The 24,857-nt window shown below is 44.0% G+C and overlaps 2 protein-coding genes across 2 annotated transcripts in view; one reads left to right on the forward strand and one right to left on the reverse strand.

Moving 5' to 3' along the window:
- Positions 1 to 1,567, reverse strand: part of PDCD11 (programmed cell death 11) — a 41,038-nt gene extending 39,471 nt beyond the window's left edge. Inside the window, exons 1-2 of the mRNA XM_078855465.1 lie at positions 1,358 to 1,567; positions 316 to 431 (exon numbers count right to left, since the gene is read on the reverse strand). Coding sequence (XP_078711591.1) covers positions 316 to 414 — 99 coding nt within the window. The 5' untranslated portion in view covers positions 415 to 431; positions 1,358 to 1,567. The remainder of the gene's footprint in view (positions 1 to 315; positions 432 to 1,357) is intronic.
- Positions 1,568 to 7,169: 5,602 nt separating this feature from the next.
- Positions 7,170 to 19,106, forward strand: LOC144931379 (potassium channel subfamily K member 18-like). The gene is made up of 4 exons (XM_078855185.1): positions 7,170 to 7,180; positions 12,716 to 13,002; positions 16,529 to 16,669; positions 18,316 to 19,106. The coding sequence occupies exons 1-4, from the start codon at positions 7,170 to 7,172 to the stop codon at positions 19,026 to 19,028; spliced, it is 1,152 nt and encodes a 383-aa protein (XP_078711311.1). The 3' UTR covers positions 19,029 to 19,106.
- The last annotated feature ends 5,751 nt before the right edge of the window (positions 19,107 to 24,857 follow it).

Genomic DNA, 24,857 nt, shown 5'->3' on the forward strand with positions numbered 1-24,857 from the left:
GAACAGGATAGCTGACTTCACTAGCCTCACTGTTTTTGGTGTTTAGTTTGTTGTCCTTTCACTGCACCTCCGATAAGCACGGTTTGCTACGTACGGTGCAAAAAAGTTCCAACATACACACACTGTAACACGAAGCATATTTGCATAACAGTATTTTTGCAAGCATGACAACCATGCATGTATCATGATATTAACATTTTACACGTTTTTTCTTTACAAAAGAGCAATCTACAGACGTTATCAACGCATATATCCTCCGTTGACACATGGTACAAACGATGCGCAGGTTTTCCGCTTGCGGCAGGGGTGACTTACGCCAAAGAGGTTGTCGCTGTGAGCTGCAGGCTTGTCGATGGCACGTGCGGCCACTCGTTCCTTGGGCTGGACACCTCCTCGGGGAAAATCTTCCTCCATGGCTTTGCAACTTGTGGCTGAGCAAAAGAGACACAAGCGTTTCCCACACAAACTGCGCAAAAAAATGCATTCACAAGCACTCCCGTCCCAGCAGATATTCATTAAAAGTTGTGCCGCCCACCATATCCACCGACAATCTTTGCATTTGATGGCTCACTTGCTGTACTGCCATCTCCTTGCCACATTACATGTCCAGCAGATTGAGGAGTTTCAAGTATGTAATTAACGCCTCTGGTAATCACATATTGCAGGTGTGTGGCAACACTTTTTTTTACAAAAGTATGTACAGAAAATGTACACATTTTGTGATCAGAATGGATACAAATACACGACGCGACTTTCAATAGTTTATAGTGTTGATTATATTTTTATATTATTTTCTGAACCAGCCCCGGGTCCCCATCTCCCCTTTCACCAACCAAACCGCTTTGACCAACGTGATGCATAAAGTACATTACTATACACCCCCAACACCGACAAGAGATGGAAAGAGAGCAGATTAGATCAAATACACGAACAAATAATCCTGCAAACCATACGCTATGATTCAGGCGTTTGTTTCTAAACTTTATACTGTACTGGTTAACTTTTTGTACTGCCCCCCCCCCTCCCACGTTATCCGATACATTTTTAATGTAAGAAAAAAATACTCAAGTAAAAATAATACCGAGCCGTGGTTATATAAATGCTGAATGAGGGCCTCCTCGTGCCGTGAGTGATTTGACCATACTTCACCACGCTGGTCATGCGGGTTATTATAGCGGAACGTTGAAATTACTTTAAAAAGTAAAGTGTAACATAGTGGAATGAACTTAACGTCAACAACACGCGATCTTTAAAGGCACCGATTACTCCGATAAATCCAAAAGAGGCCAGAGTTTGAAAGTAACCTCGCTCAACACCCACCGACTTGGGCTGGATGCCCCTACCGACCACCCCTCACCTCAACCAGCAGAGAATCCAGGCGAGACCGATGAATCACCGCGGCCTAGTGTGAGTTCAGTTGAAAACGCCGGTGGTCGACGCTGAACGTGCAATATTAATAAAGTCGTACAACACGGAGTCGGAAATGTATACCGATCACCTTCTTTGACGATAAGGATTCTTTAATCGACGTAATTTAGGCGGCAAGCCCGATCTCGCCACCACGAGGTTTGGGAAACATGTGCGTAAAGCGACGGAGCAAATCTCGTCTCGCGAGATCTCGCGCATGCGCTCTCGCGAGACTATGGCTGGAAAACGTCCGCTTGGCGATTTTAAATGAATGAATAATGGGGCCATTTCGATTGAAAGCTTTCGTGACTGCAAGGATTCATCTTCTTGGTTCTTTCGGTAAAGTCACGTAGAAGGGAAATAAAAAAATAACAAAAAAATATGAAAAAAATATTTTATTTTATAATGTTTTATTTTTATTATTTTATTATTTCCCTTCTACTTGACTTTACCGAAAGAACCAAGAAGAATAATGGGCCAGTTTAACGCTTAGGAGGCTTTCGCGACCCGTATTATCCATCCATAATATGGGATTTTTAAAAAGTTAGATCGCGTAAATATAAACGCGTCGTTAAACCCGCCACCACCCGACACTGCCCATTAGTACGGTTTTTTTTGTCACGTAAACAGAACGTAGCCAATTCGTAACTAGTGGTGTCAGTGTGTATAGCACAAGTCGTCCATAAATGACGTCACGCGATTTTGGACGATTTTTGACCCCCCCCCCTTCGTCACACGGCGTCACAAAAAGTCAGATCCCCCCCTAAAATATGACGTCACAAGGCTCTACCCCCCCCCCCCCCACAAAATATAAAACATGCTTCAAATCGCTTTAAACTATCGTCATTGTAGTGCGTATTTAATGTGGCGCTGCACTCTGATGTTGTAGGAGAAAACACGTATTAAAAAGTATATTTAATTAAGTAGAACGTGTTGCCTATATTTATTTAAAGTTGCGAATTTTTATGTGACGTCACATTTCTAAAACTCCCCCCCCCCCTCGTCACACATCGTCACAAATGTCTGACCCCCCTCCCCCCCTAGGTGCGTGACGTCATTTATGGACGGCCCCTTATATTTGTTATATCAGGTTTTTTTAATTAGAAAAAAACCTGTATTATCGATTGAAAATGTTTAAACACTGCGTTGCACAAATCATGTTCATGAACGGCCATGCATTATTTTTACAACATTTGTACTGATTGTTGTACCCTGGGGGAAGACCTCAGCCAACAGTAGATTCACAAAAGGGCAGGACTGTATGTATGTTGAACTTATTTCGCACCGTATGCTTGCCAAACGTGATCATCGGAGGTGTGGAGGAAGGACAACACACCAGAGGTGTGGACTCGAGTCATGTGACTTGGACTCGAGTCAGACTCGAGTCATGAATTTGATGACTTGCGACTCGACTTGGACTTGCATAACAATGACTTTGTCCCACCTATGAGATGTGGACTCGAGTCATGTGACTTGGACTCGAGTCAGACTCGAGTCATGAATTTGATGACTTGCGACTCGACTTGGACTTGCATAACAATGACTTTGTCCCACCTCTGCAACACACTACCTTGCAAGAGAGAACTTTCACCCATGAGGTTCTCATGTAATTTAAAATTCCACATAAATAAACCATCTGAAAATGCCCTTTCGAACGTTGGTAAAGATTTAACACTTAAGTGTATCATTTGGAAATGCATCCTAACATTCATTTATTTGTGCGGAAATTGCTTATTACATTCGGTCTACCACATCACCGTGGCTTGTTGTGTTGGAGCCAGATGAGGAGAGGCTTCAGCCACCTTGTGTGATGTTGCTCACCGACTGTCCGCTTCCCAATTAAGGGCTTGATACGACACATCATGTGCAACCACGTCGGATAACAGTGGTGGCTTGTTCTTTGGGTCTTTCGGTAAAGTCACGTAGATAGGTTCAAAGAAAATAAGCTTGTGTTGCGATCGAACGTCGTAGATTTTTGTTATTTTCTTTGAACCTATCTACGTGACTTTACCGAAAGACCCAGAGAATATGAATTCCTGCAGTCACGAATGCTTTAAATCAAGTGGTGACTTGCTTCATTCGCAAATGTCCTACTAATGAACGTATAGTCCAATAAATTAAAGCGCTATCCAGGTCCAGCTTGTGAGATGGTAATAACCTACTAAATAACCAAATGATCCCCATTCAACATCAGGTATAGGCAGGCATGCGTTGGTATAAACTGAGCATGAACAATATAGCTAAATTTTCGACTTAAAGCTTTCGTGACTGCAGGGATTCATCTTCTTGGTTCTTTCGGTAAAGTCACGTAGAAGGGAAATAATAAAATAATAAAAATGAAACATTATAAAATAAAATTCTCACGACGTTTCAGCCACAACGCAAGCAGCCGTCCTCAGGTGAAGAACAGGGCTGTCGGAAAGACAGCTCAACTACGAATACTATGTAGCAGAAGATCAATTAAATTGTGTGTACGTGAAAGGGTTACACACCAATACCGTATTGTGGATATTAAAAGAGAGACGGAGGGAAAATGGAACTTAAATTCTGGCTGTGCAGTCCCTTGAAGAGGTCAATATGTACAGCAGCATCACGAAATCACACATTGCCGAGAGGCAAATTTGGCCCGAGTTTGGCTTGGTTCTGCAACAAGCTATTGGATCAACACAATTATCCACAATATTTGTTATGTATCACAAATAGGCTACATGACACTGTGCACAATGTGTGACAACAACGCCTTGAATCCATCCAGCATGGTCAGATATCGGAAGCTAAGCAGGTCGATGCTTGGATATGAATTGCACGGAAGACGACCTGAGAAGACGTCTACCAGGTTTTGTGGTCCTGCTGCACTTTGGTCACGGTGGTGACGTGTGGTCAAGTTAGATCTACGTCGAACACAACGTGGGGAGGGCCTTCATCCAACAGTAGAATGACAAAGGGAGGGAAAACAAAGAAGCAGAACATTGTAATCAAATACATCTCATGTTGCAAGCCAGCGTTGATTATAATACAGTATTACATTTCACAGTATTACATTTGGCTACGTGCATTCATCTTAATCAACTACTGTACACCCCCGTTGCATCGTGTGACCAAATGCATATATATTCTCCTTTGTCCGGTCCGGGGGCTTAGACTGATTGATGATGGAGTGCAGCCTATTGTTAGCAAATGCACTCAGCCTAGCTTGCCCGGCGTGTGAATGACAAGAACCAGGTTCACACTGCCCTCATATCAGCTCTGCTACCAAAAAAGCCAAGCACAAAAAAAAAGAAAAAAGTTAAGTTTGTCTGGACGAAACTGAAACTTACAGAACAGGAAATATCACAGTTGTGTGTTCGTCAAGCTGTAAAAGGCTCACGTGCCGTGATAGACTTTTAAAACGTGCCATTGGTACAATTAATTGTACAATCATCATCGGCCATGGTCAATCTACTAATGGATAAAGGGCTTCCCAAGTCGCGGCCACATTCCACGGTCATTTGATGCAAGAATAAACCTAGCACGAGCCCATCAACGGATTTCACATTGTCATACAAAGCACGAATTCAGCCTAAGATGGAATTTTGTTGTTATTTATGGGGTGAAACACCCAGTTCCTACCTATGTGCACTTGATGGAATTCAACATAAAGCAGTCAGGATGATTGATGTCCCAGCTCTCACTGATTTACTCACAAGCAGTCAGCCGCCCCCCTTATCACTCCTCTATCGCCACCACCACGGATATTGCTCCCGTGAACTTCACTCCTAAAACTCAGCCTACCGGACGGACGATTTTGTCTCATCCATACTGTGTTCACCCAACGTACTGCAGGTCAAAACACTTCTCCTCCTGCTTCGAGACTCGCACTGAACAAAGTTGGAAAACTCTCAATTCGTCATTTCTTTTCCCGGGAAGTTCCAATAACCTTGCTCAATACTCTCATGTTTTTTCGGTAAAGTCATGTAGGTAAAAAATAAAATTAAAAGTTAATCAAAGTAATAATGGGAATAAAATAAAATAATAAATCACGACGTTTCAGAGGCAACACAAGTCTCCGTCGTCAGGTGGGACCGTCACAGCTAAAATTACTGCATCTGTGACGGTCCCACCTGATGACGGAGACTTGTGTTGCCTCCGAAACGTCGTGATTTATTATTTTATTTCCATTATTACTTTTATTAACTTTTAATTTTATTTTTTACCTACGTGACTTTACCGAAAAAACCTGAGAGTATGAATCCTTGCAGTCACGAAAGCTTCAAATCTAGAACCTTGCTCCATTCAAGAAAAGTATTGACTCATGCCTCTTTGCACTTTCAACGTTGCTTTTTGTTGCTGGACTCCTGGACACATTTGGCCGTTGGGTCTGTGCTCAGCTACGGTGATATGTTTTACATTTCTATTTTATATAAGCTGCGGATGGGACTGGTGATAAACTTTCATCTGCACATAAGGCACGAGAAGCTACCAGCCTCACGGGTGAGACACAAGACAGATTTTTTCCATCGTTTTTAAGTAATCAGCTGTATGACCAAATCACCCGCAATTACTGGCGGAGCCAGTGGGGGGTGGGGTGGCACGTGCCCCCCCCCCCCCCATGATCCGATCGAAATCCCTAATTTCGATCGGATCATTGGGTTTTATTAGTAATAAATCGGCATTTTGCGACCCCCACTGCCACTGTCTAGCATATTATTACGAGCCAGGGACTCAATGAGATGATATGACAATAGTCTGAGTCCATAATTGGCAATAAGTAACGGCAAAGCAGTTATAAGTGACTCAGAATTGTGCGCAGTTGCGTATACAGTACACGACTTCTAAGAAGGCATTTACCTTCAGCGAGCGCGACGCCGATCACACACGGTTCGAACAACTCCTATCATTTCTCATTGCTGGAGGGGTTGCCCCCAGACCTGAAAATCCTGGCTCTGCCTTTGCCCGCAATGTTATATCTCAGAAGCTAAGCGGGACTTTGAGCCTGTTTAATAATGCTTGCGTCGGCGACCATACTGCAAAGTCATTTGTTGTACTATACTTCTATGCTCCCGCGTCTATGAATTATAGCGCAAGCCTGTGACCCAGCTCTTTGGAGGTAGGGTTGGTGGTTCACGCAGAGATGACGCCACGAAGTAGACACGTGCAGAGCAAAGAGTTGCCTTTAGGAGGCAGTACAGCAAGTAGGCTCATGACAGGCGATGTGCGTGTGGAGTTGTCACAGCGAATGCGTGGATTGTCTCGGAACACTGGATCTCGAGCATACGAAAAAAAACCCGTATAAATACAACCAAGCATTCCAAATCTGCAAAAAAAATCCGTAAATTAACTAGTCTTCACTGAGTGAATATAATAATGGGGTGAGCAGACGAGTGATTTACGGATTTACGGAATGACGGTCGAGGAGGGGATCACTCTTGAAAGGACATTAACCGGGAGATGGAGCAATATGAGATCAGCTCGCGTGCAGGACTGAGTTTGTGGCATTGCAGGACCACGAGCAAATGAAAATGAGTGTCCCGAGGCCTTAATCTTGCAGCGGATAGACCATGACTCGTGATAATACATATACATGGGTATTGTATGTGTTTGTATCTGTGTATATGTCTATGTATGCAGCTTTTAACAGCCCTTGCAGCACGAGTAGATGGAAAATGACTACTGCTGATGACGGGAGTGGCTTGAGAAAGAAAGCGGTGTAATGAGTGAGTCTAGAAATTGTTCATGGTCAAATCGTGCCATTCCCCATAAATAAACAACTTCAATGAGTCACCATGGGGCTTGGGTATCATTTTGTGTCTCTTTATCCCCTTAACAGCTCCCTGTCCCTTCTCCTCTCAAACAAGAACAAACAACGGCCTGCAGTGTTGTCACAGTGCACACTTTGCATAAGATGCGCGCATCAACACCAACTGGTTCAGCCACAGAGCCTCAATGTTTGCCTTTGGATGTTCACATTGCGCCGAGGATTAGTGGCGGGGGGGGGCGTCCAAGACAATAACGCCGATACAAAGTCGCGGTGACATCACCACGGCGCCTGTGTCAGGCTAGGTGTACCTTGAGGGACACGTGAAGTGTCGAAGGCTCCGCTGGCAGGAGGAGGTCACGGGACAGATCCAGGTGGTAATAATTTATTTATTTCAAAGAATTATTGCGCACACGTGAAGTGGCATAGCCAGCAAAAACAAAGAGGACCATTTGCAGGCAGCAAGCCCAGCCTTCAAAGCACACACACACACACAAGCACAGCCTAACCTCGTTTTTGTTGTTGTTATTGTTGAAACAGAAGGTACAGCCTTATTATACATTATCATCCATACATCCATTCCACCCACCACCACCACCACTACTACTGCTACAGTTGCCTGCCTCTAATATATAATTTCAGATCAGGCCAGCTCACATCAACGCAAGCGCCGTGGTGCTGAGCAGACGCGCACACACAGGAGCGGTGCATTGTATTCCAGCACTGTGTTTTGGACACAACTGACCAAGGTAAGGTCCAGTATGCACAAATAGCAGTGTATGCAGTGTGTATATAATTGATAATGATAGCGCGTGTGTTAATATTGCTACGCGAACGCACAACGCTGCCAGTTACATTTTGTAGCGATGTGCAAAAAAATGCGTAATTTGTATGAAATATAGAATGCATTTATGTGTGCGTTTAAAAAAAATGCCTTGTGTGTGTAACAGTGCAAAGAAGGTATAGCGTAGATGTTGGATCAAGGTATGAACCGTATATGTATTTTATATTTCGCGTCTGTTTGTAAACGTCTATACTACGATGCAAGGGCAATGGTAATAATCTAAATCAATCAGAGTCGAGGTTCTGTAATTGCGTGTGCGGCGTGGGTGTTTGGAATAGTGGCAACTCCCTTGCATTTTGTGCTTTGGACGGGGGGTTAGCTAGCTACACGTGTGCAACGGAGCGCAAACGTCCGCGTGTACCGCGTGTGTCGCCATGCATGTAAACATGTGTCCACCTGCACGCGCTCGCGTGATTTACACGATCAGCTCATATGTAGACTACACGTGTGTGTCTGTGTGTGTACAGGGGAGCGGTAGTGTAGCAGTTAAAGCGCTGCGCTAAGTACCTGGCGACGCGAGTTCGATTCCCGCTCACGGTTGACACCAGTGACGATTATCTAAACCGGTCATGGGCCTCCCCTAGGTCGACTCAGCATCAAATGAGTATCTTGTGCTGTGTGTAAAACATCGCCAAAGGTGACCGGGCGTGGTGCTGGCCACCCAACCCCTCGTGTGCCGTGCCGGCCTTCGTAGATCCTCGCGAACAGCACTTGCCCGTATAGTCTGTTAAGGCTACGCGGGGGATATTTGTGGTAACACCGCCTTTCCAAAACTGGCATTTGTTCATCGCTATCTACTTGCGCCTTGCTCTATGCACTGCTGGATGAAGGCATCCCCAAGACGTCGCCATGCATCTCATGTATAATGCACGTGCGTGCGTGTGAGGGTGCACTTAATACACCACGTATATCAAACGTGCATTGTGCATCGTCCTACACCAAGCCCCACTCCCTTTTCTGAACGATTAATTTGATACCTCCATCTAACGCATGTCCTCCAACTCACGTGTTCCCTTTACTGCCCCCTCGGTGTTATTTCAAGCATGCGCCTCACCATGTTTGCCTTTTGCATGGTTGCCCACGTGCGCTTTACCGTAACAGCGGCGTGATAATGTGAGATGGCGATATGGCTTTGTGAGCCAGGAGCTTGTCCACTTTATATTAAAATTGGCATACATGGAAAAACACATGGAACTTAAATGTTTCTATCACTTATAATTGTCTATTTCTTTTTAAAAGCAATAATTAATCTCCGTCTGCGATGCACCCTTAAGAGATTAAGTTTCGATCATTGTGCAGTAAAGACAGTACAACTGTATTATAGAACGGATTCGTGTGAAAAGTATATTTTGTACAAATGTACGGAGGCTTTTTTTCTTTTTCAGAAAAACGTATACAGTATCTAACATAATTTCAAAACCAGTGCCACCAAACAAGTTTATGATTCTTCGCTAAGTCCTTCACATGTTGAAATTGCATGCCCACACATGGAAACGCGGTAATTTGCAATGTGTGAATGTTCAAATTGGAGCAGTTGACGTCTTTCACGACGCTCATATCCTTGCTTTAAACCCGAAGCTTTTGCATCATTGTCCACGAGGTTTCACACCGGAGAGGCTTGGGATCGCTCGCCACATGATTTGGAAACAAATGAAATTGCGGTCTCGAAGTAATTCCGCGTTAAGAAGGGTTTACATTGCAGTGCGTTCTCTTGGGGACTCCATACACTCGTATCATCTCCGAGAAGGTTAACCTAACCGATTGGATTTTCTTTAACCATCTCATAATTGCTTGCCGTTGGTATTCTTTTTAAGTGCCAAGGGCATTGGATCTGGCAGCAATTACGAAGTTTAATATTTTGCGCCTGACATTGTAATGAATGGGCTGTGACGAGACGAGCATCGTTCCCCTTTCATTTCCAGAAGCACTGTCGGTGCTCACGCAGTTATCATGTCATGCTGGCAGTAACATACCAGGACTATAATGTATCTTGCACACAAAGCCAGTTGAAGGTTATCTGAGGGCTTGGGTCTGGCGTTCATCACCAGTAATACGGGCAGCAACAGCCTTGAAATCCAGACGAAGGTCAGTCTCGATCCTGCACCACGCTTTCCACTTTGTCTAGCACAGGTTGGGGGGCGGGGTAGTTGAGCAAAATGGACAATAAATAGTAGGCCATTGCTTCAGTGACATTAGTGTGGGTAGCATGGGCTCTGGTCCTGAGGAATGAAAAGGGGCTTTTGGCTCTGCGTGGCCCGGGCACCTGGGGCCACACAGCCTGTGGGCCCTTGTGAAATTGTGACCGCCTTTGGGCTACAGAGCTACGCCACAGCACCGTTCACAGTAAGTGGATTATTTTTGGTTTGGTAATTGTGACAATATGAGAATATGCTTTACCCTTTCTGGCAATCAAATAGTTGCGTTAAGATGTTAAAACACCAAACTGAAACCTTTTGCAAGGAATCATGTCTGCATTAACCACATATGCTTGCGGCGAATGCGCAAAGAATCGTGTCTGCATGTGGTTAATGCAGATGTGATTCCTTGCAAAAGGTTTGAGTTTGGTGTTTTAACATCTTAACACAACTGTTTTATTGCCAGAAAGGGTAAAACCTCTTCTTTTATTTTGATACTGGCATGGGAGGTCCCATGAATTGTGACAATGTTTACATGCCGTGGGTCATAAGCCAACACTAAATATGTATGACACCTTAATCTCCAACCTGCCTGTGATTACAGCACTGTACCGTGGACAAATTGTGTTCCATAGATAATCGTTGAAAAAGTTGGAACACAATGCCGCCAGTACTGTAAGACACATCCATAAGTACAGTAATACGTATGTAGTTCACATGTGACGCGGTTGTTTTTTTGTTTGATTTCTGTTCGCATAAGTGCTGACATGTATTTATAATTGTTGTGCTTTGTCATGTTGCTGACCCAGGTTACTTCTTTGTATGTGGGTCTCTTGATTTCTCACCCTGTGAAACAAACTAAACTCATGTCATTTGACTATTCAATTATCATCATAATCTGTGCATTCTATCAGCTCATTAACAACAATGAAGCTCAACTAATTATTTTGCCGTGATTCTTCTTCCTTTAACCAGCATTGCTGATTCCGTCTCAATTCTTCATTCAACCCTTCTACCCGATTGTGAACGTGGTGAAGTCCAATCGATTCATCACACGATTGACCCACAGGAGGTATGAAGCAGCTCCGGATGCCATCGAACGAATCGACAGACTCAACACGCAGTTTTTAATGTGTTTTTTTTGCCAGTTAATTTACAAATGCCATACAAAAGGAAGACAGGCCCCAAGCATGTTCTTATAGATATTTTAACACTGCATCCATTCACCTGCTTTTCTGTTTTCCAATATTCTTTGACTAATCTAATCATACTATATTAGAAAAAAAATGGGTTGCTGGCTGGTTGGCTGGAGCGAGGGAGGGACATGTCCAGAGGACATTCATTGTTGATTGTTTTGATTCGACGACATGGGAAGACATATTCAGCCTTAAACTGTTTTACAAGAATGACCTTGGTGAAAAAAAAAGAAGTTACAGCGGCAAGAAAAACCCATAACAATGCAGACACCAAGTAGTAAACAAGATCGAGGGAAACACCCTCAAATCATGCTCCATTCAAGTAACACCGGCAGCTGGAAACGCAGATGTATTAACACCTAACTTGTGTGGGGTTCGCTAACCACACGAGCAAAAAAAAAATGTTATTTCGGAAATACTTGAAAAGACCAAGGAAGGACTGTTCGTGTATATATATCTAAGTAATAATATATACAAAGTTCGACATGTTTGTTAGTTACATTGCCCTAAAAAAAAACTATTGCATAGGTGACACGTCACGCAATGACCCTTCTTTATAGCACGTGCAAGACCATTGCCCCGACATGACGCCTGTTATGTATTTTTCCCTCGTGGGGCCACAGTGTTATTGAAGGATGTGACAACGCACCATCGCCAAATGATCTGTATACAGATTAGGTGGCTTTCATAAATATACCACAACAGCATTACAACGGTTAGATAGCACTGACATGGACCGGAGAGGAACATGTTAACTAATACCCACGGTACATCAGTCTACACAATAATTCCACAGAATACCAGTTTTATATCAGGGACTTATTTCCTTTATGGACGAGTGAAAGTTGTGTATATATATATACCTACATTGTAGATGTAGATAATATATGTTGCAGACAACATGTAAAATTATTAGAAATCTAGCTCAGACCACCAAATGTGCACTAAAGTGTTGCTAATATCCGTAATGAATTGTAATGAGTAAAAATCCATGTGCGCTTCTGCGTATGTAATTACAAGAGGATTTTATAAATTAATTCCATGTAAAGCATTGTCCACCCCAAAAATAGAACTAAAATTGTATTGTCATCTGTTCTAATAGCAGAAATATATATTTCGAGGTGACCTGATGACTCAGAGGTCAGACCACTGTTGTGATCCTGGCTTTTGATGAGTTATTCTTTCAGGGGCCCTTCTCGTACCCACATGGTGATGCACTGCTCTACTAGAGCTCCGTCTCAAGACGAGATGCCGACATCAAAATTTGAACACAATTGGGGTACAGGAAGACAACAAAAATTAATTCGTCCTCACGCACACTCACAGTGAACGCGGATACATATGCACAATAAACAATGGACTAACGCCTCCTGATTGATCGCGCCTTCTCGTCACGTAGGCCTGCAAAAGCAAGGCGGCTCTTTGCGGCTCTTTGCGGCTCTTTGCGGAGGGTCATGAGCGCCATGCAGAGGCAGGCGGGCTGTGCTGCGTACGTGGAGCGTCTGCGGAAAGTGCTGCCCGCCCTTTCCACGCACGTGCTGCTGGCCGGCCTGCTCATGATCTACGCCTTCCTGGGCGCCGTCACCTTCACCTTGATCGAGGGCGACAAGGACAAGGGCGAGGACACCAAGCTGAAGAAGCTGGTCAGCCAGATCGTCAACCACACCGTCCGCCTCTCGCAGGCAGGTCGGTGCCAGGGCCCACCGTGCAGATGTCTGCGCGCTCACGTGGGGTCATGCGTGGGGTCATTGCGTGGGGTCATTGCCTGGGGTCATGCATGGGGTCATTGCGTGGGGTCATTGCGTGGGGTCATTGCGTGGGGTCATGCCTGGGGTCATGCGTGGGATCATTGCGTGGGGGCATGCGTGGGGTCATTGCGTGGGGTCATTGCGTGGGGTCATTGCGTGGGGTCATTGCGTGGGGTCATGCGTGGGGTCATTGCGTGGGTCGTGTTAATACCACCACGGGCAGCCACTGTACCGTGTGACGGTCATAATTATCGCCATACAGGCTTTTCACCCGTAACGTGGTGGTTGCACTCATAGCACACCCTCGTATGAAAGAAATCGCGGTATAAAAAATATGATATAGGGGGTAAAGCACAGTCCGCGATAGCACGTGAGATGCGTATGCAGTCTGAAAAAACACTGAGGCACGTGGGTAGCATCTCGAAGCATCCAACAGCATCCCGCTGCCTTGTGTGATGCTACGCTGATGCAGCCATAAAACCGCATATTCCAGCTCGCGCGATGTAGTTCTATTCACTCAATCACGTTATATCCAATTCGCGTTATGAAAACACGCGGCGTTTATAAGAGAATGGAATGTACCAATACGTGGGGGCTTTGTTTCCCAGTGAAAAGTGCCACTTAGTTTTATTTTATTTATTATTGCACAGGAAAGTCCCACTTGTTCAGGAGGGTCTTGTATTAGGGTGTTTAACTAATTCCGTTCATGGGTCTTTGGCATGTGAGAAGAAATTAGGGTTGTTGGCAGTGCCCGGGAAACAAACTCGGGTCGCCGTGTTCATATCACAGTGTGCTAACCACTGTGCCACAGCTGCACCCAAATGCTATAAATATGCACTCTGTATTCTGCAGTCTAAATTGACTACCTAATTAATCAGCCAAGCATGTGGAATTTTGGTAAAGACTCAGTGGTGAATGTGCGGGAGCAGAGTGCAGATTTAAGTAATGCACTTTCTGCATAATTGCCTATGCCGAGAGTTGTTATTTTGTGTTTGTTTACCTCCCCACAATTATGTTGTGTCAACAGCTACTGCATTTACACATCCTTGCACCCTTTTTCTGCTTTGCAATACAATGCTTATTTTTATTTTATGTCACGTGTGCACAACGCTAACGCAGCTTTCCTGAGCGACACGTGAATGCTGTCACTGCCTATAATATTTGTCCTCGGCTCTCATCTGCGATGCCACATTTGACACCGTCACGGTGGCAGCACTGCCAACGCTGGGCAGAAGTGAATTAAGACTGTCTTGTGTGTTAGCATCCGAAGTCACGACAGTCAGCTAGATTTAGAATGCTCTCAGTGCTCAATGTAGCAGGAGAGTTACAATTTAATACTTTTTTTATGATTATCTATGCATAGTTGGTAAGACGAATTGCAAAATTATTGCTTTCGCGTCTATTTAATTAGCATTAAAAAAAATAATGATGAGAATACAGTCACAAGAAACACATAGCGATTTGCAGGCAAGTATCAAGAACAACAATCGTCAGTGTTGCTGTGTCAGCAGTATCGGGGGAGCAGTGGTGGCTTTCGCGCAAGACGCTATGAACCCAGTAACCCAAGTTTCCGGGAGAGGATGAATGTCAGTGTCGAGTGATATCTGACCTGTTCACGGGTGCTCGTATACTACCTTCACCAGCCCACACCGACCGGGACGGTGAAGCGTGATCGAACAATTCCCGTGAATTACAGGGCCCAGGGCAGCCTTCGTGAAACGGTGGATGGAGAACAGCTGGTGATGATATATTATGTATGATTTCAATATAGATGGCAAATTATGTCCATGCTTAGCTTTATCTTTCGAATGGCACGAGCTTTATTTTACTGGTTTGATGTTACAATTGTTTTTTCGTAATGCAAGGATATATACAGAATGAATGTTCCACCAGTTGGTGCATGAAGACAGTTTATGCATAAAATGTGATCATAGCCACAACTCGCTATTTTATTTCAATTGTCACGCTTCTTGATTATTATGTTCATGTAAATGCACAATAATGAGTGGCTGGTGGTGTCTCATGACCCCAGTTGGAGGAAGAAACACACACACCACCTCACCTTTCCCAGTTTCAAGTTACAGCTGCAGGTGGCTTGACTAATCATTGTAATGTCACGAACCAACATCAGCATCAGCCACGATTAATCCACTGCTGGAGGACGGCTTTCCCAAGCCACCACCATCTCTCATGATCTTGCGATGCAACAATCCATCCAGCAGCTGTTCATGAGCTGATTGTATCGCTCCATATGCTCGGTGCATATTGTATTGGAAGCATTCCATTGCTTGGCTACCACTCTGTTGTTATTATTGACCACCAATGATGCCCACTATGTAGCCAGGAAAGCCTGAACGAGGCTCACGACTTTCCTTCAGCGTGGTCCCACACTGCGATGTTTTGGCATGTGGGAGTCGAGTGGAGAACCAGAATAAAACTCACCGTGCACATGAGAAACTAAATAAAGAAATAGCTCCAGTGGGTTCCTAATATAGGAAGAAAGAGAGTTCCAGACGGCCGCAGAAGCGCAACTGAAAGTGTGCAATGCACACATAAAAAATACAAGGTTGGGCATAATCCCAGCAGCGTCGGTTCAATACAAGCAAACTCTTGACCAGTCTCAACGACCTCGTGTCTCAATCAGCATAGTCAGGCCAGCCCAAACCAACTGCACAGGAGAGGGTGCCACTCAGCATTGTTACGATGCACCAGTGCTAATGGCAAGTCGCGTGGATTACATGTACCCCTCTGGTAGAGAAAGTGATGACTTTTAAGCCACTGCTAGCCCCTTACACTGGGATCACAAGCTGCCACTGACAGTGAAAGTGCAGAAAATGAAAAAGGGCCCTTTGTGATTCAGTAAATGAGTGTGAATTGTAGTCGTCATTCAAATCGAGGATTCGTTTTTAACCTTGTCAATGTAGCGGCCTCTAGTGGCTTGAACGGTTACATATCATATGAAAAAAACAGTTCTTTTACGTGCAGTTGATTGCAAGCATTATTAGCATGAAATATAAAATAATAAGTGACTTGATGCGATATTAGACATATTACTTAGGATAATAGGGTTTTCCCTCATTTTTTCTGGCAACAAAACAGGTGTTAAGATGTTAAAACACCATCTATTACTTAGACTTGATGCAATTATTTTATTCCGTGAAACTTTATTTTTCGCCATAGGATTGACAAGTGGCACAGTGGTTAGCACACTGTTAACATCAGTCGCAGGTGATATCTGAATCCACCTTCACCGACCCGCGTGGACCATCGTGGTGAAGTTTGGTCAAACAACTCCAATTATCAACATGGGGTAGGGAGGAATTAATCCATCATTGGATTTACAAAGGATGGTAAATCATGAAAATCAATCATCAAGCAATGGTGCCTGGTGCTTGTGGCTTCTTGTGTAAGATGCTGCAATTCAAATGGCGTCAATGTTTCTGATTATTATTATTCATTTGCAGGCGATATGGAGAATGGCACCAAGTACCACGACTACTTGAGCATCGTCCTGGCAGAGTTCTACAATCTGACCATGCAAAAGCCCATCAAGTGGAATTTCCTGGGATCGCTCTTTTTCTGCTGCACAATCTTCACGACCATAGGTACGGCACGACCAGTGGGTGCTCATGGCTCGGGCTCAAGGAGGCAACTCTTGAGTGAGATTGTAACAAAATACAGTTCTCCAAATGTTTGTTTTTTGTTGTTTGTTGGTTGCCATCAGCTGTTGGTCATTGTGAAGTCTGTTGTTTCGCTCCAAACAAACACGAGCTGCACAGCATGACTGCAAAAACCTACAGAGTAGATTTAATTTATCTTGCAGCATCGTAGTTTTGCTTCTGAAGGTACAATTCTACCAATTGCAAGTGTAAAGGGTGTTGTTGTTTTTTTCATTCAGAAGGACTCTGCAACGGAATGTTTGGCAAATTCCGTTAATGAATTGTTTGGCTTCATGCAGGAGAAAATTATAGCAGTTGGAGAAAATGCATGCATACGAAGGAATAACACTCAGTGTTCTGAACAGATAGATTAACACCAAAAACAGGCATTGCTAATCAAATAACTGAATATGCTTGCGCATTTAATTGCATGTTTCAACTTTGGAATATTGATGCTGGTGGTATGTGGGACAGACAATAGTATGCATTGCCTAAATACATATATATTTGTCTGTCTACTTGTTCTGTGGGCTATTACGTAATATATGAATATGTTTTTGCATTTCATCTTAATACTTTGTCGTGACATTGAAGAATTTTGTTAAGTTGCTAAAAAAATACTTTTCGAGAAGTGCCCCTTATTCCTTAATTTCAGTAGAATCTCAAATTCAGAATGCAAAGCTAAGCTGTTCGCATCACAGCCAATTAAGCAATGTTTAAAAGCAATTAAAGTGGAAGTTACTGCCATAATTGTGTTACTAAACAATAAATCCTTGTGTGCCCAAATCCAGCTGAAATCTAATCAAGTAACAGACCTTGGTAAATACTTTGTGCCCAAAATACAAAGCACTGTCAAATGGGATTAGACACGAAATAAGTGTTCGAGTACAGGTTGTACTGCCCAACTTCACAAATTACTTGCTGAATGTGTGCAGGCGCTTTAAAATACTGTATTGATTTTGGTGGAACATGGGACTGATGACAGTGGACATTGCCCTAAGAAATATACATGCATACCTGTCTCATTTCTGGATGCACTGTTACATAATGTCCTTTTTTGGAAATGTTCCCACCACTCGTTGCAACCACTCGATTTTTCCATGCAGTTCACAAATGAGAATTGCGTGCTCAAGATGTGGAGTCAGGTCCTACTCTCGACTCCCCTAAATTAAATCACAATAGCAAGCCTCAACGTTAATTATCAGCATCAATTAATCTGTGGGATTGATGTGCGCAGCCGTAACGCAGGGGTCAGATTTAGGAACATTTGCCGCCCGGCCACCAGAGGATAAATGACCACCTCCCCCCCATGCATCCTCCGTATCTCCCACTCCCCACCCCCCTCTTCTTACTCATAGACATCGTCCCAGCAGCAGTAATATTGAAATGATAATTGTAAACCAAAAACCCTCCTTTATTTTTTCGCTGGCCTCTGCAGTTGCGAGCACTTAACGGCCGTCACGTTGACCTCCCCCTCCCAGATCTGCCCCTGCTCGTGAAATGTAAAATCACTGCGAATGCTTTTCACTCAGAACCGACGTTCGTTCCACCATGGCCAATTAACACCGGACCCCCTCTTTGAACGCCGGCAGGCTACGGGCACATCGCGCCTTCCACGGACGGCGGCAAGATTATGTGCATGGTGTACGCCACCTTCGGCATCCCCATCATGCTGCTGGTGCTGGCCGACGTGGGAGACCTGCTGGCGCGCACGCTCACCACCATCTACACGTCCTTCCGCCACCGCCTCGTGCCGGGGGCGCGGTGCGGCCGGCAGCGCCCACCCGGCGATGGGCCGGAGGGCAACGATCTCCAGCGGTCGCGCACCAAAATCGACGACAGCCACCGGCATGAGGGCGAGGATGATGCGGTGGACATGCCCCTCAAATCCCCCGGCAGCGACGTGGAGGGCGGCAGGGAGTTGCCGTCCACGGTCAGCGTCTCCGAGGGCGCTGATGTCCCGGAAGCCGACAGAGAAGTCAAGGACTTGGACGTTCCCTTCACGCTCATTTTCCTGATCGTCTTCGTCTACCTGATGTTCGGGACCTTCCTCCTGCCCTGCTGGGAGGAATGGAGCTACCTGGACGCGTTCTACTTCGTCTTCGTGACAATGACCACCATCGGCCTAGGCGACATCGTGCCAAAGCATCCCAACTTCTTCATGCTTACGTCCATTTACATCATCATCGGCATGGCCATCATCTCCATGGGGTTCAAGCTCACGCAGGACCGCATCTTTGCACTCTACGGCCGCATCAGCATCCCGCGCCAGAGACTAAGAGACTGCGTGAAATGTGCCAGATAGGCGCCGTCGATGCCGCCGCCACCGCTGCCTACATCCTGAGCGGACTTTCAAAAACAACAACAACAACAACAAAACCGATATGCCTTCCTACCTTCTTTGAATATTCCTACTCAATACTACCAAGTGAATGCATGAACGTAGAGGCGATATAATGAATTATTTGTGATTTGGTCATTGCCTGCGTTTGACACACTCATTAAGTATCAGGGTAATGCTGGTTTTGTTTGTTGCCCTTAAATCCCGTAAATATATATTTGGGTTTTGCCCCATATTATGCAATGCTCATTATCAGAGACGTTGCTTTCAGAAAGTGAGCTGCATTTACATTGCGTCACTCAGCAAGGGAACTTGGGTGGTTTTGACAGGAGAATGCTTCTTTATGGCATAGCCGACGTTTTTAGTTGTCAACGGCGTTGCATGGTGGGTGTACATGTATGCATTACGGGCCTATTTAATGCATTAATAATGTGAAGCGTCATGATTTTAGTGAACGTATACGAAAGCACAAATGGCCCCTGTAGGTCCTCACACCGCTCACGCCCACATTGCGAGTGAGTATTCCGTAGTGCGTGACGCGACACGGTTTGCGTGAAAAGTCAGAACTTCATGGAAATGTGTTTTTTTCTTTCTCTCGTAGGTCATGTAACTAATTGGTTTTTAGCGACACGAATGTTTACATTAACTTGCACTTGCACATAATCATACCTGTCAATCCCTTATCAGTGCCTACCTTCGTACAGACCAATTGAGACCTTATTGGTCACCCCGTGCCGTTATAAATCTCAACGTTCATCCTATAAAGTCCCATTGCAAGGGAGAAACACAAACACATAGACAAAAACTAAATTTGCCCGTGTTGAAACAAGAATACGGGTAAATCGTATGGGTTGACAGGTATGCGGAATGCAGAATTATTGGTGTGACCTTATGACGTGCTCACGTCTTTTAATCCCGTTTATAAAAAAGTAAATTCCATTTCACCAAATCTTTTTCTCCCATCACAATACACATACGTACTGTAATCGCATGATTTTTTTCCCTCATAGCATGTAATTCACGTGGAATTGTTTGAATTTATATATGAAAGCATACATAATCACAAGTTATTCGCAACAATTGTTCTAATCGCACACGTTACTTCGATGTAGTGATTTATTTACGGGCTATATTTGATGAATGGCAAGTATGTCCCCAAATTCAATGGTTCACGAGAGAAGGTTGGTAACATGGCAGTGCTTCCTGTGTACCGTGTGCAGTCGTTTTGTCAATCCACTGCTGGATGAGAGCCTCCCACCACGTGACCGTGCATCTCGTGGGGGGCTGTTCGACCTTGCGTCACACTGCTAACAAACGCAGGCTGAGTTTCGCTCGGTTTTATTTGGTGATGCGGGCTGCTTTTCAAGACAGACCCACGGAGTACCTGACGAGAGATGCTACAGTCGTTAGCAGCAAATAACAAGACAGGATGACAAGAATGAATTTTTTTTTTTTTATATACGAGGTAGGTCGCTTCAACATTCGAAAGACATACAATCAAGGGCAACACTTTACGGGACAGGAGGAACAACAACAACAATAATCTATATATGTGAAAAAAAAACGAGTTATGTAAAGCATGCTTATCACATGTGCAAGTAAAAATGGTATTTGAAATCAAGTGAGGAATTTAAACGAGGGCCGGTGATGGGAGAAATATTTTCCCGAAAACATGAAGCGAGCCCGTTTCACGAAAGGGGAGCAGCAACACGAAATGATCCTAGAACCAAAGTTCGAGTCACTCTGGGCACGTAGAGAGAAGCACGAGAGAGGAAGTATGGCTTCGCTGACGGACGGGGTTAACAAATGTGGGCGAGAGGTTTCAAGATTTTGGTCGGCCACCAACTGAAGGGCAACGGGAGGAATTTCACCCGCGCCGGTGGCAGAAGAGGTATTATTTAAGGTCGAGACCAAGTTGATGCATTGTCTAGGTCAGACAAGTTCAATTCTGGCTTCAGTCCCGGATATGACTTATGGTGAGAGTGAGAAGTATCGTACTGATTTAAGTTGGGTGTATACTGGCTTCGTTGATGTATCGAAAACATAGCCTGCCAAGGCCAAATGGAGTTGAGTTCACCGACGATTTAGATTGAAGGCAGAGATACATTGAAGTATAGCACAGTGGCACAATACATTTTTGCTGCACTGCTCTGTGTTTCCAATGCAGCCATGCAGCAGCCTATAACACCTGTTTTATGCTTGGTGGTCACCCAGAAAAATCCACCAGGCTCAGCGTCCGATATCTGACAAGTTCAGTCAGCCTCATTCCGAGGGATTTGGTCAGAAGCATGCTTTCTACAAATATAAAAAAAAAATGGAAATGAGACAGCATGATGGAGGCGGGAGGGGTGTTTATTGACGTTATAATCTCTGTGATGTTCTAATATGTGTCTGTTCCCAGCACTCGCCTTTGTTGCCACATGTTTTCGTGGGTTTCGGTTTTGAAGACATATCCCGTCGACTCGGCAATCTTCTTCCCTTCGTGTGGCTGATGATGTAGATGTAGATGCAGAGCATCAACTGCAATTTCACATTCAAGGTGGTCAATCCGGACAACCGCGTCAGAAGCAGCGGAATGTGTCGTTGTGATATCGCCCGTGATGAATCGGCATGTGTATCGCTGTGATGAATCAGCAATTACATGGCCAGTGAGCACACGTGTCCCAAGGAATGTTGTCCGAAGGTAACCTGGCCGACATGGATTCACGTGGTGGCTGATTGCTGCTGCTACTGGGGATATCATTCACTTAATTCGGTGATGGATGGAGCCATTTGAAATGGCAAACAATAACTTCCCGTAAAAGTCATTCATTTCATTGTTGCCTAATTGAATGTAAAAAAACAGAAAGAAAAGTAGATACACGGTGATCCGTTGAGAGATAACCGCGCTTTAAATAATAAGGATAAATTACAGAGAAAACCCCCATTTTAATTCGATACGGCTACAAGCCTCCCACCAATCTCAATACTCTTATGTAAGCCTTTACTCATGATGCACATTGGCAATAATCAATCACAATGTTCAATGGCCTGTTGAGCGAAACGTGCAAGGGTCATTGGAAATCAGTGGGGTGTGTATGTGAAAAGGTCTAATGTGGAGAGATGTTATGCCTGTAACAGGACCGAAATTTTAGCATTCAACAAAGTATTGTAAATTGGCATATATCAATTTAGTTTAAAAAAATTAGACAAAATTTATGATGGACAATGAGAAATCTATGCACATATGTTTTACACGTGCATGCATATATATGCAACGTGTTTTCGAAAGTAATGTTGGTACCCGTGTCTCGCTTGCAAAAGAGATTTGTCGGCTTTCACCTGGTTGTTAAACAAAGGCATTATCTCTCCGATGTGTTTTCAAGTTCCACCGAGTGTGGTTAGGCACGATGTCCAACGTTTAAATCCACGTGCTGGGAGCTTCGTCAGGAAATGAATCACACGCTGGGGGCTTCGTCGGGAGCTGATTCAGAAACAGCTCCCAGCATACGCCAGATAACACCAGCTGGAAAAGTCATCGGAGATCTATGCGGCACAACTTCGAAAAACCAATGCAGTAGAAACGGTACTGATTGACTTGTAATAGGTTTTTACCCTTTCAACTGGTACAAAAACTGACACCTTTATACAAGGCATCATTTTTGAGTTGTACGCCTTTTGGCGTCATCTGGTCCAACACCAATGGAGACTAGGCTCTAAGAAAAGCCGTCTCGGGTGTGGACCAATCAACTTCAAGGACAGTGCATATCATTATCATCATCAGAGTTGTTTCTTTTTGTTTGCATTTTGACTGCTTGTGTTGTGGTTATGGCAAACATGATGCCTTGTATAAAGGTGTCAGTTTTTGTACCAGTTGAAAGGGTAAAAACCTATTACTATATTTTGCCACTGGTAAAGGAGATGTCTCATATTGATTGATTTGTGTTACAGGGAGTCTAATTGGTATCCCAGACAATCCCACTGGAAGAAGGGCCATTGTTTGAGCATCGCTGTTATTATAATTGTGGAGGACTATGGGACAATCACATGAACACATAAGAATAGTCCTTGTAAACAGCCTATACATTCAGGAATGCAGATCCATATCACAGTACATCTCAAGGCATTTCTTGCCAAGCATCTACAGAGACTTGAGGAACACCCCACATATACCCTACACACCCATACAATGTGTACGGTATATGCAAATCAGGTATTACACAAACATAAATTATTTGCTGCCCTTTGTCAATCACCAGGTTGTATCACTATACTTCACCACTGTGGTCAGTGCAGGTTGAAGAATTGGTAGACCCAGGATCAGCTCAGGCATCATTTACCACTGATGTTTGTCGTGGCCAGCAATTGAACTGGGTTTAGAGAGAAGTGCATGATCCACTACACATAATGTACACGGATACGATACGAATATGAAATGTGCATGTTGTTATGCAATGGGGCTATATTTGTGACTATTTTTATATGCATGCTGTATGTTTTTTTATGCATGTTTTATTTTTAAAGTGTTTACTTATCTGTAATGAAGTCATCACAGACCTGGCATATGCACTTCACACATTTGTGATAGAGAAAAAACGGTTCTGTCTTTTTTGTTTGAATTATTTAAAATGTGTGCCACTATTTATACTTTATAGGCAATCAATAAAACTTCTTTAAAAAAACATCCCATTTAGCCCGTTTTTCTTGTCACCAAGCGTAACCGATGTTCGGCAGAAACACGATTTCAGTCACCAAGTTTGCCGACGACATTTTTTCAGTTTGGTAAATTCACGGTGGAGCAATTTCATGCAAATTTATTAATTATTCAATGAGCGATTTTGAACTTCAATTCACCCAGAATGTGCCACGCCAGAGAAACCAAGCCCAGTGCATTTCGCTGGTGATGGATTGTAATTTATTCATTTTGCTTGCTCAACGCCCTGTTTCTGTGTTTTTTTTTATGGGTTCAGTCATTCATGCGGTCATTTTATTTGCAATCATTAAAACACTCATCTCAGATTAAGTCCGCCGCCGCAGTGCACCATTAACACTTTGCCAGTGTACTTTATGTTTTACACATCCCACATCTATACATTTCATTTTCCATATTTATTTTGTTTTGTACGAAATGCAATCACAAAGTTAAGTCGACCAGCATCGCAGTGAATGAACATCGTTCACTGATTCTAAAGCATATTCATAGGCGGAAACACATTATCCAACGTGACCGGTCATACGGAACGTTCAGTTGGGTCATTTTCACCAGCACACAATGCCCCGGCATGGAGCGTAATGAGATACGTAACCTCACCAATCAGACTGGCGTTTATTAACCATGTGCTAGGTTGACATATTGTTGCTTACTAGAGGGTATGGCTGCTTGCAAGTGGGGATTTGCTGCGTGTTAGTTGCTAACCATTCAACGATTCTGGAAATTCCACAGGCAAACACACATTTGCGTTTTAACAGCAATGAGCATTGACCGTGCATTGTGGATCTCACAAGCTAAGCAGGTCCGAGCCCGTTTCGTGCTAGGATAGGTGACCGCGAGGGCTTGCCAGGTGTTGTAGGCATGCAGTTGCAAATTGATCAGGAGATGGCAGTGTTGAACCTCAGCATGTGCTTACTCTTAAGTAGTCCAGTTTATTCTTAGAAGCAGCCAAACGATCATTGGTGTAAATGGCACGACATCCAACGCAGGACCCTTCGAAAAAACAGACTCCTGAAATATAGTAATATGTTTTTACCCTTTCAACTGGTACAAAAACTGACACCTTTATACAAGGCATCATGTTTGCAATAACCACAACACAA

Source organism: Lampetra fluviatilis, chromosome 4 (genome assembly GCF_964198595.1).
Source record: "Lampetra fluviatilis chromosome 4, kcLamFluv1.1, whole genome shotgun sequence".
NCBI classification, from domain to species: domain Eukaryota; kingdom Metazoa; phylum Chordata; class Hyperoartia; order Petromyzontiformes; family Petromyzontidae; genus Lampetra; species Lampetra fluviatilis.

What these genes read in the sequence shown, in the direction of transcription:
- LOC144931379 (XM_078855185.1), top strand. An exon ending in CGTCCGCCTCTCGCAGGCAG is followed by an intron (nt 13,003 to 16,528) that starts GTCGGTGCCAGG and finishes ATTCATTTGCAG; the next exon opens with GCGATATGGAGAATGGCACC. An exon ending in CACAATCTTCACGACCATAG is followed by an intron (nt 16,670 to 18,315) that starts GTACGGCACGAC and finishes GAACGCCGGCAG; the next exon opens with GCTACGGGCACATCGCGCCT.